At 39.6% G+C, this 14,207-nt stretch overlaps 1 protein-coding gene across 5 annotated transcripts in view; it reads right to left on the bottom strand.

The window, feature by feature from the left end:
* LOC139946899 (tubulin polyglutamylase TTLL5-like) overlaps positions 1-14,207 on the bottom strand; it is an 84,180-nt gene that overhangs the window by 8,238 nt on the left and 61,735 nt on the right. For all 5 annotated transcript variants that reach the window (XM_071944675.1, XM_071944706.1, XM_071944684.1 and 2 more), the window contains 2 exons: positions 11,759-12,420; positions 2,808-2,986 (listed from right to left, as the gene is read on the bottom strand). In XM_071944675.1, coding sequence (XP_071800776.1) covers positions 2,808-2,986; positions 11,759-12,420 — 841 coding nt within the window. The remainder of the gene's footprint in view (positions 1-2,807; positions 2,987-11,758; positions 12,421-14,207) is intronic.

Below are 14,207 nucleotides of genomic sequence, written 5' to 3'. Positions count from 1 at the left end.
CCTCGTCGACTAACACAGTCGGCCATTTATGGGAGTCACATTTTTTACTCCCATAAAAGGCCGACCGTGTTAGTTCGCAAAGTAAAAGGAAAACCACGCAATTTCGAGGCAAACTTGTGTGGATCATTGTATTCTACTTTTAAATCATCTTTCTAATCATTATGCATTTTAAAAGACCAACTCGACCCGATCCAAGGCAACGTGTTCCTTTAAGTACTTCAAAGCCAATCAAAAACAAAAACCTAGCCTAGCCAGATATAGGAAATAACCCCACAATACTATGATAACAATTACAATTAGCAATGTAAAAAAAACCTTATAAACCTAATATCATCTCTTTGGTTGTATCGCCTGCCCCACCCCTCAGCTTTATTCCCTTAAAAAAATAACCTTCATATGCCCAGAAAGGGACCATGCAACCTTTTTAAAAATACTTTCACACTCCCCTGCAAAAATCTTTAGCGAACCCTCTCCAAGTGACAGTTCTAGGTAAACAGGGGAAGTCTCAACACCAGATTGCACTACACTTGGGGTTATTTGAAAAGTAAACATCTGATACAAAGCCAACGTGTTACACTGACAAATCGCCCCGCTGTGCTTACAAAATAGTCCTGCCGGCTCCACACTGCAGGTGAGCAAACTTTCCCCGGTTCTCGATTCTGTTTTCTTTTGACATTTTTGTAACATGAATGTCTCCGGGGGGAAGAAAGGAATGCCCTTTGACATCGTTTTTGTTCATGATAATATAATAAATGATGTAATGCTTGGGGAGAGTTTACTTTAGTCTTAACCCTGGGGCAGCTGGAGGGAAAACTGCCAGAGTGTGAACGCTTCACTGTTTGATGACAATACACCGTGGAAGGAAGAGAGAATGAGCCAAGGACGGCGACGTTAAAATAGCAAATTTTACACTTTGCTGGTGGCATGATAATAAACGTTCTTCATCCATGCTCTAAATATTTCAACCTGTCAGTAGAGTCACACCATAATGCATGACATGTTACCGTTGTTTCATTATCATGTGCATTGCAGTTTGTCAGAGCTTAAGTCCTGTTTTTTTTCTGTGTACTTTATGCCTCGCTCTCTGTTTTATTTTTATTTTTGACTGGTTAAGCCTTTTGTAAAGCAGCCCACCAGGCTAGTAAACTGTGCATTTTACTTGCCACAAGACCTTTAAGTAGCCCAGATTTTAAAAGTGCTCATGTAGAATACATTGTCATAATGCATCTTGGTGATGTACCCAGTTTATTATTAGTTAAATGAAGTTTGACATTCACAAACTCTCAAATATCGGCATACTTAAAAAATATCAACATTCTTAAAAAGTAGGTTGCACAGTTTTGAGTAGCCCACAGGGCAAGTTGAGAAGTTGTGTTAACTAGCCCACCTCACTTTTTACTAGACAATGTAGGCTAGCCTAGTGTTAAGAGTGAGCTCTGCTACCTTTTATGAGTATCTTTATTTTACAATAAAAAAGGGAGAAAAAACGCACTAAATGTTTTTACACTGACTCCTCCTTTAAAGCCATTGGACACTTTCGGAACAGAATTTTTTTTTAAGTTCACAGATTTACAAATAACTTACGGGGTTTACAGAAGGTATGGTGAAAGACTTCTCTTGAAATATTATTCCATGAAATGCTTTACTTTTTGAGAAAACATTAGAACAATTATCAATTCTCGATATCGACAATTACAGATTTTTTCTTCCCTTCAATTCCCTCAAAAGAAAATAAGGCAACATTTAACATTAACAAGGCATTCACAATACATTTCACCTTAAAAGGTTGCACAATAAAACACTGAGCATTGAAAAGAAATAAAAACAGGTGACACCTCAATAAGTGCATTCCTGCTCATTAACCGAAACCTCGGTTAATGATGATGACCAAAACTGAAAAAGAGAAATGTGAGAGGAGAAGAAAAAACTCAAGCAACCTCTCGGCCCAAGAGTGACTGCCTCTGCCCGGCTGGGTACTATGGTACTGGGAGATGAACAGAACACCGGTCCGCAGGAATTCCAAGCTCGTGCTAAGAGTTATTCCTCTTCTATGCCATTCGTGGTATGATGATTACATTAACAGACAAATGGTGTCCGCCTGTAATGGCCATACAGGCCGCGCATCTTTAAGAATTATTACCGGTATTAAGAACTTGACCTCCAGTACTGGGAGACACTTATTATGGGTAACCTTCATTGAACAGTTCATAGTGCAATATTTGTGTAACATTAAGTGGAGTGTTCATTAGCAAACTTCTGTGCGTTAGCCAATCACGCATGTCTTCAGTGAACACAATGCACGTCTCGGCAGCCTAGAACCCCACCCATACCCCCAAACACCCCACCCATGCACTCCACCAAAGAAACCATTCAAAGAAGGTTCACAGTACATAGCATGATGAATGGTACACGCTTAGGCCTACCATTGACTCACAAAATGGCGGGCATTCATGCACACAGCAGACAAGTGTAAAATTGGTGTGAGGGGTGAATAAATTAACAGTTTAAAAAAATGGCGCTTTAAGATGCCTACAATTTTTTATAACCCATGTCAGTCACAGCAAATGCTGTGATGCCCTGTGCGTTTGCATTGATGTCCTGGGCAAGGTTCCTGTACAAATTTACATTTTCCTCATAGAGTGCCCCTTACCAGAGGTAGAGTGCCCCTTCAAGAGTGAAGTTCCAGGCCTGCTATCGGTATTTTATATAATAAATATCCGTATTATTTCTGTTGAACATTACCTTCTCAGCAAAGCATGGGTGTATGACATTACCTTCCCCCATCCCCTTCCCTTTTTCAGTCCTACCTGGCCATTCTCTGGATGCTGATTGGCTTCCTGGCATTGGATGATTTGACCGGCGGTCTAGGTTTGATGTGATTCTGAGCATGATGACCGGTTGAGTGACCAGCGGGTTGACCGCTTGAGGCAGCATTCCGGTGTAGAGCCTCCCGCAGGGCTGAGGTTGCGGAGTGAGCTTGGGCGATCTGAGAAAGAAAGATGTAACAGAATAATTTTTAGACTTCAATAACTTGAGGCTTTGAGAAAGACTCTGCTAGGGTCGAAACGTCAGGCCTTTAAAGGCAGTGGACACTATTGGTAATTACTCAAAATAATTATTAACATAAAACCTTACTTGGTAACGAGTAATGGGGAGAGTAATAATCTTGAAAATTGCCAGCGCTTGCTCTTTGATTTTAACGCCTGGAGCAATATTTAAGTTTGGACAATGAAAATCACCTGTGACAACATTGGTAGCAATGAATCTGTCAGCTCCTTTTATGAGTGCCCATGCTGTTTGCTATAGTGCCATGCTGTTTGCTACAGTGTATAGTGCCATGCTGTTTGCTATTGTAGCTCTGTATATATTTCTTAGTAAGGTTAGAGTAACATCAAATTATGTGAGTATAAATCAGTCATCTAAAGTAATGCAAGCAACCTCGTGTGGCGCCGGTTTATCTAAGTTTTACTGCCACTCAAGTTTACTATTACTTTTGCATCTTTTATTGGCAAAATTTCATTTGCCAAATTGTAGGTGCAGACAATCTCCGACAAACCATGGATATTTCTTTAGTGTCTTCTGGAAAATGTGAACCTCTTAACTTGATGAACCTTTAATGGAGCAGTAGGTGGCTTCAAATGAATTAAAAACACTCACTGAAAGATTTAACTAAACTTTAAGAACTCTCCCATATCCCTCGTATTGACCCCTTGCACCCGCGTCACATGCGGCTGCTGATGCCAAGCCCACCATGTTACTGGTCAATAGGTTTACGTGTAAACGTCGAGTCGCCTTAAATGCACACTTCTCTAAATAACACAGGTTGACATTGACCACCAAAATGGCGCATCCAAGATTATTCTGATGATGACGTCAGGTCAATAGCCCTTTTTACACTACTCTATTCTTTGGCGTTTTCAGATTAGGCCAAGAAAATTTTCCTTTAAAAATGTGTTTGAACTTTTAACACTTGATTAGCCGACACTACAAACTCCCAGGAAATATCTATCTCTGCTTTCAGGGGAGTAGTATCGAGGAAGATAACCATTGGGAATTAGCGTGCGGGAGTGCTCATTTTTTCCCCAGGAAAAACTGTATCAAGTGTGAATCGAACGTGCAGTGGCAGTGGGTATCAAGTTTCGCTAGAGTTTCCTGAATTTGATTTCCTGGGAAATGGCTCTGTAGAGTGAGTGGGGCCTAATTGCGGTCTCCAAAGAAACCAATCTTGCTCTAGGTATCAGCATGCACCATCCTGTATGGTTTCAGCGTGTGCGTATGGGGGTGAGGAAAGGGGGAGGGGAGACAACTTTTTGGGGGTTGGGGAAATGACCCCATGTCCAACCCCTCCCCATAAACACCAATCAGCTGTTCACAAGTTGAATTTACAGCATGCTCCTTGAGAATGGGAAGATTCAAACAGAACGCTCGTCTACACAGAAATGATGTACTTAATGCAGGGTAGCTGAATACTTTTGGTAATGCCTAAGACAGCATTCTCACTCAATGAGTCTCAAAACACAACCTGTATACATAAAAAGTTGCAAGAAACCCATGAAAGAAAGAAACACCCTTGTTGCATTGAATTGTATGCTTACAGATGTCTGAGAATGCCTGAAACCTCTTCTCAGATTCTTCTATTTCATTTTCAAAAACCTCTTTTTATACTTTACTTCAAAGGGAGTCATTTCTAACAATGTTTTTATAATATCAACAGCTCTCCAGTGCTCTTCACCAATTAAATGTGTGTGGTACTTTTTTTTAGAGTAGTTTTCAAAAGGTGAAGACAGGGGCAGGGGCGGGGGGAGACAACATGGTCAAAGCAAGGAAGAAGACAAGGTAGCCTATAACAGGACAAAGGTTACTGGTATGATGTGTAGTTGGGTTTAAGGTACGTGTCAATGCAATTTGTTTTCAATAAATTAATTTGCGTATCAACTTACTTCAATATTTATTCAGGCTCTCTCACTGACAAAACAAGAATTAGGTTTATGGCAACTCAACATTATCCGCATAAAGCACCGACAATAATTTTATGGAACACTTCATTTCAGTAGACAATCACTACAGGCTGTTCCATGTACAGGAAGAAATGTGATCTTTGTGTAATTGGAGGGAAATTGCTGATAAAATAATTATGCCTCAAGTTTATTAACGCTAACAAGATAAGACACTTTGAACATCAGGGGAGGAATGTTTCATTCTTGCCCCATATAAGGAACTTTTTCCATACCTTCAGGTTGTAGATTTGGTCAATTTTGACCCAATATTTGGTTACAACTCTGTAGTGAATTTTACCCTTTTTCTGGAAGTGGAGGGACCTTGTCTGTATTCATCTGTGCAGTGTATTCCTATTGGTGCCACCTGTTTCCATCTAGAAATGAATGAGCTGTTTCTGATAACAAGTCCAGGGTGATATTTCTGTCACACAGTCAATTAAGGGCGCACCACTTTGATTTATTGGCTTTAAAATGCCTATGGGCTTTATCATGCTGGTGTCCTTGTTTGTTTACGCAACACACTTAAGACAAATGAAATATATATCCTTTTTTTCTGTATGGGGTTTAGGAATTGGTTTGAGGTCCTTTCACACGAGAGCTATTTAACAAGGGTCTTCTTGCTAAATTGTAAGCAGGTTTGTAAAATTGTATAAAATGTGTACCTTATTGAGGTGGAAAGGACAAGTGTTTCTACTATCCAAGTTCACTTACAAAATCTTGTCGAACATTGCTACATTTACAACCATGCTAAAGTTAAACAAGGGACCACAGTTTAATTGCTGTCATGTGAATAACACTTTGGGATTTCCCCCCCCCCACACACACTGACGGATCATGGCCACAAAATTGATTTTATTAGAGTTGATAAGATTGTTAGGAATGGGACACTTAAGGACCCTAAATGGATGATACCCCAATAAAATGTTCAAATCAGAAACAGAATGTTTCAGGCAGACATTCCAGTTGGACATAATCCAGCACTTTTTGAACAAATGTTGAAGTTACTTTTGCCTTGGTCTCATAAATCACAGAGGAAACTGAATAGATTGAAGCAAGAACACACTTTGCTTGTGAATGCCCTTAAGGCAGTTTACATACTTCCTTCTTTCAATGATCCAATATAAATGACCTGTTTCCAGTTTGGCAGTGATTGCAACATTACGTGTGTTTTTGTGTGTTTTTTTTTTTACTATACAAATATATGGATAACATTATGCGTGTGTTTTTTACAGCACAATTTTTAAAATTTGGACTCAATTGGTCATCAAAGTTGCAAGAGAATAATGAAAGAAAAACACCCTTGTTGCACAAAACTTTGTGAGATTACAGATGCCTAAAAAGTATTTCAGGCCCGAAGTCTTTTAATATATGAGTGAGAAATAACCTCTTTCTAAAAGCCTACGTTTCTTCACAGGGAGAGGTATCTCACAATGTGTTATAATATCAACAGCTCTCCATTGCTCGATACAACCAAGTAAGTTTTTATGCTAACAATTATTTGGAGTAATTACCAATAGTGTACAGTGCCTTTAAACCTAGAGACAGGATACTGGGTCAGAAAGGTGGCACACCCCTCTCCAAGTAACATGTTCAACCACCTCAGTGCCCCACCTCCTGTATCCGATCTATAAAAATGGGATTTATTTCTCTTCCTCAAATCCCGACAGCACAAGGGAGGTTTGGGGGAGCCAAGGTTTAGATTCATGACTGCCCTTCTAAAACTGGAACTTCTCACTTATCATTCCCAAAAAATGACAGCAAACTCTCCAAGGACCATCCCAATAAAAGGGATTGGTATCAGTAACCGAGACACACCAAGGACTCCTAATGAGTATGTATTAAAGAATATGAGGACAGAGTGGCCAATAATTGGAGACTGTGATTGCTTTCTAAAAGACTGGGCCCTCAGACGGGGATGGATGCCTGGGGGGGCTTGGGGGTCTGGTGTGGCTGTCTTGTAGGATTACTGGGGGGAAGTAAAGCCGGCTAAAAAGCTGATTTCCGAGGTGTCAGACTTCTTAGTGTCTTATTATGTTGGCCGAGTATTACTAATCTTGTGTTCTGCCAAGGGCAGGGTGAAGGGTCGATGAACTGATGCCGTGGGGCTTAGACTTATACTCCTGGACAAATCCATTGATTCCTACTCAACAGTTTAAGTTGATCTGATTGGCCTTGGGTTTTACCAGAATTACCCAATCACATCCGGGCCTTCCAAAATGAGTGTGTCAATCTTAGCGTCATACCAATAAGTTACTCAGTGTTAACTATGTGTAGACACGTAGCCTACATGCCCACCAAACCAGTGAATCTGGCCCTATATACACTGTAAAAAAGTATATTTCATACACACTTCATACACATGCTCATGCTTTCTCTATGTGTAGACCAACGTCTTTGATACTGCTTTTTGAAAGTGCAGCCTGTTCCAAAACACATTCCAGAAACACCTAATAAAACACTTTTTAAAAACGCGTTCCAAAAACATGTCTTATAATAGAAAGCACATATAACAATTTCCACCAAAAAAAACGTCCCAAAGTACATTACAAAACACATTTAAAAAGCGGTTTCATTACACCTTGCAAACGCAGACCAGGGCTCATTCATCACAATATTCAAATTAAACCTAAAGCATGCAACCATGGCCAATAAATCAAACAATTCTACATTGGTTTTTTATTGGCAAAGCTTGCAGCAAAATTTTGTTTCCATTTCAAAGTCATTTACGTAGGATTTGAAACTTTGCATGGTGTGAGTATTAGGTGAGGGTTTGCGGTCACACCAAGTGAAAATCTCTCTTTTTAGTAGTGCTTGTTCTAAAAAAGAACCGGTGGTTGACAACTCGACTAGTATGCTCTGATCGTTTCCAGGAGAAAGTTATTTACATGTATTTACTCATAAAAACTAAACAAAAATCTTGTTAGAAATGATTGGCACATATGTAGAAATTCCTAACTGAGTGAGCTCTGTTCGTACCGTAATTAAACTACAAATCCTGTTGATACAGACAAAGAGCTTCTCCTGTATTCAAAATATTTCTTAACCACAAAAAAACTGTTGAGGTTGGTCTGGTATTTTAATGATTTGATTTCCGTTCTCCTAACATTAAAATGACCAAATATCCAAGGCCAGGAAATGCACATTCAGTACTTGAACTAAATTTGTAAAAAAAAAAATTGACATTGTGACAAATAAAAAATTATGCTACTGGGTAGTTTGGAATTTTGATGATAGAAATTGACAATGAGTCTGCAACAACACCCTGAACTAAGAATGTCAGTTTTTAGTTTGGGGATAGATAGAACTCTATTTTAGGTTCCACCCTTGCACTGTACTCGGCAGTACCACCATGTGTATACATGTATCTACTTTCTTTTTCTTTTGATTGAATTGTTTCTAGGAACAGGGCCCAATGGAATAGATAATTATGCTTGCTGGATTTCTACTCAGCAAAAATAAGCAGACTACTAGACACAGATAGTGGGCCTATGTGATAAGGTACTTTGGCTGGTAATCTTATTTTGGTAAGCATAAAATTGCTCAGCTACTTTTTGTGCATAAGTTACTCTATGCTCTAACTCTAGCTACCTGGCAATCTCGGTGGTCTAGTTGGTAAGATACTGCTCTAGAATTGCAAGGGCCGTGGGTTCGAATTCCACCCAAGTAATATGCCTATGGGCTTTTTCACAGAACTCCGGAAAGTACTGAATATAAAGTGCTAACAGTCACACATCAATGTTTGGGTAAAACCAAATTAATATTCTTCAACCCCGATGCAAATTCATGCACCTCTTAACTCCGTTATTGGGCCCTACTCTCAACCATCAAGGTACATGCACATGTACTAAGCACACACACTTCCATTATTTTCACTCAAAACAAAAGAAAGGCTTGAATCTCCCTTTAAACGGAAAGTCAGGGGGTGATGACATTGGTGGACCCTAAAACCAAGCAGTGTCACGGAGGGAGATTTACAGCATTGCCTGCCAGACTGTTGAGGTTTGCCAATTGGTTTACCATGCTGCATTTTTCTTTCCGTTTTGAATTCCCAACAACTTCAAAAAAAAAAAAAAGAGTTGAGAGACAAACAAGGCAAGGTCAAACCGTGCTGTTTTGAGATTGATTCTGTTGAATTGAAACAAATTTGAGCTTACATGTAGATTGGAATGATTCCTATAACACACTTGAAACATGTGCTTCATACTTAAATTTTCCTATTATGTTGAATTGAATTGAATTGGGTTAGTCAGGTGGCTGATTATTAAGGACGATGTTGTGCAGAAAGGTATTGTGGGTTAAAAAGTTCCTATTCCCTTCCCCAAACAACATGCGTACACTGCATCATAAAAAGAGCATGCCTCAAAATGACCACCGGCAGGGACAGCGATAGACCGATCCACTAAGCTCTGCCCCATTGCGTATTGACCAATCACAACGCACGAAGGTCCGACAAATAAGGTCCGATATGCGTGCGCGTATCTTGGCGCGCGCGGCAGAGTTGTGCAGAAAGGCATTGGAGAGCCCCACGTGTTCTTGCTCACAGGTGCGTCGTGGGTGGAGCCTACTGGAACGGTCTATTGCTGTGGTGCCGTGTGCTTTTGCTACGGTTCCCTTTCAAAAGTTCCAATACAAATTTACATTTTCCTGACAGAAGTGTCCCTTGGAACCCAACCTGTTTGATTCAGTCCTTTAGTTGTAGATATAAGCCATAAAACTAACCTGTGAAAATTTCATTTTAAAGGCAGTGGACACTATTGGTAATTACTCAAAATAATTATTAGCATAAAACCTTTCTTGGTGACGAGTAATGGTATGGGGAGAGGTTGATGGTATAAAACAAAGTGAGAAACAATTACCAATAGTGTCCACTGCCTTTAAGAGGTGGTATAACTTTTAAGAACATCGGAGCGGTTATGTCCACGCAGAAAGAGTAATCTGCAAATTGGGTTACATTTTACAATCTGAGAAACATTACTGCCAGTAACGCTTCTCAGATTCAAATTTTATGTGCTAAAGAGTGATATCTTTTTCCATAACTGCAGTATTTCAAAGTGAAAAGTTTATCAAAATGCTTTATACTATCGAAAGCTGCTGTACTTCTTACCAAGTAACTTTTTATTGCCAGTAAATTTCAGAGTCATTAACAATCGTAAGCCCTAAGAATCCTTCAAATTTAAAGCCTATTTGATACAAAGGCGTACAGAGGAAAACCGCTTATTAAAAGTTGAGACAAGGAGAAATAAAAAACATTTCCAGACAATGTTTAAAAAAAGCTTTTGCCATAATTGGCCCTCCCCGATGCGCACCACAAAAGTAACTCAAGCCATTTGATTTATTTATAAGAACAACTGTTCAACTCCTGTATATTACAAAATAAAGACCAGGGACCGGCAGCATCTTGAGAATGTCAACTGAGCCCACAGGTGCTTTTTTTACACTCCACTAACTCCCGTACTCCAAGTCAAATCCCTCCTGAAGGGTTTAGACACACACAATGAGCACAGGGGTTTAGTTTTTTTTTTTACCAGGAGATAATCCAAGAGATCCGGTGGCATTATTGTGAAATGATGTCAGAAAATCTTCGGTCAATTACCCACTCCGTGAGAGTTGGCGGTGTTGGGGGGGGGGGGAGGTGGCATTGAGGACATTTCCAATGTCTACATTAAATTTGATAATATTTTTCTGTAAGTGGTGTCAGACACTGTATTCTTAGTGCATTTATGAAAATACTTGTTCCCAGTTTTGGTTTCCAAAGTTTAACAAAAATGTGATTTGAAAGTGATCACATATTTTTTTTGAGAAAATAGAATTAGCTGTTGCAAATTACTTACCAACCAAAAGGACCTACTTGTATGGTATAAATATTAAAAAACAGACCCTAGCAGAGTCTTAATAGCTTTCGAAAAGACTGAGGACATTTCCAATGTCTACTTTAAACTAGAAGAAGCTGTCAACAACAAGTGTTAAATCACAGTAAGTTCTACGACAAATACAAGAATGTCCAGGCATCTAATGTGTCAGTTCAGTGCAGTGGCTTTGTAAAGAGGTGGAAGTGATCCGCCACTTTCTTTTCAGTTGACATTACATCTGATCTGGGCGACCTTCCCCTTATATGCAATTTCTTGAATACTCAACAAACACTTCCCAAACCAGCTTGGTGGCAATGATGTTGTGTCAGACAGTCTATTCTTAGTGCATTTATCGAAATACTTCAGTGTTGGTTTCCAAAATTTAAAAAAAAATATGTAAAGTGATCACATTTTTCTTTTGCTAAACAAAAAGTTAATGACCTGGAGTTTCCACCCAAGAGTCTTCCTTGAAGGATGGTTCCTTTTTTGTAGAATATTAGCATCTGTTAATGTTACTGGATACAAGGAACATGACCAAAATGGTGGCAGGATGATATTATTGGTCTTTGCCATAGAGTTATATATAAGAACTAGAGGGCGCACTGGCCTATTACGCGACCCGGCATGCGCGCGGGCGGCCATTTTCTAAGTTGACAAAACAGGCATTGCTTAGCGTGTGTTTGTGGGGCCATTTTGTAAGTTGAGAAAAACAGCATCATGTAGCGTTCAATAAACACTGAATCCAACGTGTGTTTCTTATTCAACGCGTGTACAGAATGGCGCGCGCGTGTCTCCTTGCGGTCCCGTCGCGTTTGTGCAAGCAGCATCACCAGTGCGCCCTCTAGTTCTTATATATAACTCTATGGTCTATGCCAGTCAAATGTATGTGCACAGTGTGAAGAAGAAACTTACCTTTTCTTGGTGTTTGATCTTACTCAGCTGAGTCATATCATGCGATATCTGCTTCTTCTCCTGTAGACTCAACGGCTGCTTCTGAGCAGCTCTGCCTCCCTCGTCACTGCTCAATCTCGCTCCCTCCTGCTGTAAGGCACTCTGAAAATGCTGGCTCCCCGTCGGTTGGTAACCATTCAGCTCTGGATTTGAGTCTGAGAAGTTACTCTCCCTCTCATCGTTTCTGAGCTCGGATCTTCTGGGCTCGGAATAATTGTTGAGCAAGTCCTGACTAAACTGTTGCCGTAGCTGGCTGGCGTTCCCAGACTGGCTCAGGGAAGAGGTCTTTTTAGTTTGCACGTTACCGTCTAAGACACTGCTACTTTGGCTCTTCATTCCGGCGTCCCAAGTTTGCCCCCTCGTGTGGTGGGCATTGTTTAAGTTGCTTGTACTCCTGGATGCGAGTGAGTTCCGCGCAGCACTGGTTAGGTTCAGACTGGATTGGAGAGGACTGGGTGTCGGCGTGCCGTTGCTGCCACTGCCGCTGTTGTAATGCTGTAGATATTGTTGTGTCTGGTTCTGGCTGCTGGAGGCTGAGTATTGGCGGACGGCTTGGCGGCGAGCAAGACGCTGTAGTGCTTCCTGTATGGCTTGCTGGCTGCTTTCAGAGAAGAGACGTGCAGCTGTAAAGAAATCAAGAAATGAAAAAATACACTATTAAATAACTATTTATGTTAACTATTCAAATACAACAAAATGGAGATAAAAACAATTGTTTTCCAATGCATAGAATTTTGTTGAAAGATAATTAGTTAATTTAAACAGGTATTTCAAACAAATTTACAGAAATTATTTCAAGTGCAAGAAAACCAACATCATATTTAAAATTAAAACATGGAGAAAGATACGATTAAAATGAGGATCAAATGTACGACTTAATATTTTTGTTAATCTTTTGTTAAAAAAATTACTCACTATAAACTATAAGGAAAATGAATTTCAAAAAGAAGTAAAAGAAAATTAGTTTTGGCATTGGAATCTCTTTAAAAATACTATATATTCCTGTTAGTGACAGTATTGGAAAGGTCAAACAGTAGTGAAAAAAGTTGTTCAAATCATTGACAAATTGAGGGAAACGGTAAAGCGCTTGTGTGCACAAAGAAGCAATCTCATCAACCTGTTTTATCACTCAAGGTTTCAAATAAATGCAATAAAGAAAAATATCTTGATACGCATCACGTACCAAAATAGAGAAACGGTATCGGACTTGAACTTTTTATCAAAATCTCTTTTTTTTCAAGAGTGCAACTACCCCCTGAGGGAGTTGATCTCGGACATCGAGACTGGGACCTTCCTCAAGGCCTGTCTCCAATTTCGTCAGAGTATCCAGACATATTTTTTTTGACCACCGCAAAAAAAAACCTAACCAAAAAATCTCAACTGGGGTATTTACCCCAGGACAAAGTAGTTTTGGATTTGTATCTGTCAGTGGAAAATGTGCAAATAATCTGGTTGTAAAAGCCCCAGCGGAGATATTGTCTTGGTTAATGGAGTTTACTGGTGCTGCTGTATATGTCTGTGGGTTCGTCTCCAAGTCTATTGTTCTAAAGTTGGTGTGACAAGTGCACTTTTTCGCCTTCAAGGATTCTATGTTTTATGAGGTTGAATAATCATTGAGATTCAGAAACATTTTGCTGGAATAATTACTGTAACAGGTGTCCTGGCTACTAGAGATGAAAGACGAGATTCAAGCAACACTTTCTTACCAATTTTGAAAATTACTTCCAAAATTGATTGATACAAATAAATAACCAAAAGTCTGAATTATACTTTTGGCTCAAAAATTCATTAAGATCGACACTATTAATCTGTAAATCCAGTGAGGCTTAACTCTTAAGCCATTTGCGAGATTGGACAATGTCTGTATAATGACATGCTCAGTCAAAAGTGACCAGCGTAAATTTGATTTTTAGGGCTAGAGACAGTTGGTTAAGGGTAAAGCGTTTGCACATATTGCGTAAGCGACAGTGAACACCCATACACAATTCTGAATGAAAGCAAATGGGACAAGGGTAGCAAACTGTGCCCATCTGGGGGTTGCTATACAAAATCTTCCCAAACCATTCCCAAAACTACTGCCTAGCAGCTTCCTGCTAAATAAAAAAATACACAGGAATCCACTCAAAAATAGGGTCCAATTTCGTGGAGCTGCTTAGCACCAAAAGTCAATAAGCTCAAAACAATTTGGTTCACTTACACAACAAGGTAATCACCCATTAATGTTACATATTCTTATCCGTAATCGACTGGTTTCCTACTTCTTTTTGAGTAGAGCCCAATCTCATAGCGCTGCTTAAGCACAAAAAGTCACTAAAGCTCAAACAAAAATTGTTAACTATAATAAATACAGTTACCAGCCAAGCTATCATATAACATTACATCTATCCGTCTTTGACTGGTTTCCTGCTTA

Source organism: Asterias amurensis, chromosome 1 (genome assembly GCF_032118995.1).
Source record: "Asterias amurensis chromosome 1, ASM3211899v1".
NCBI lineage: Eukaryota > Metazoa > Echinodermata > Asteroidea > Forcipulatida > Asteriidae > Asterias > Asterias amurensis.
This window is presented reverse-complemented; position numbering and strand designations above follow the sequence as displayed.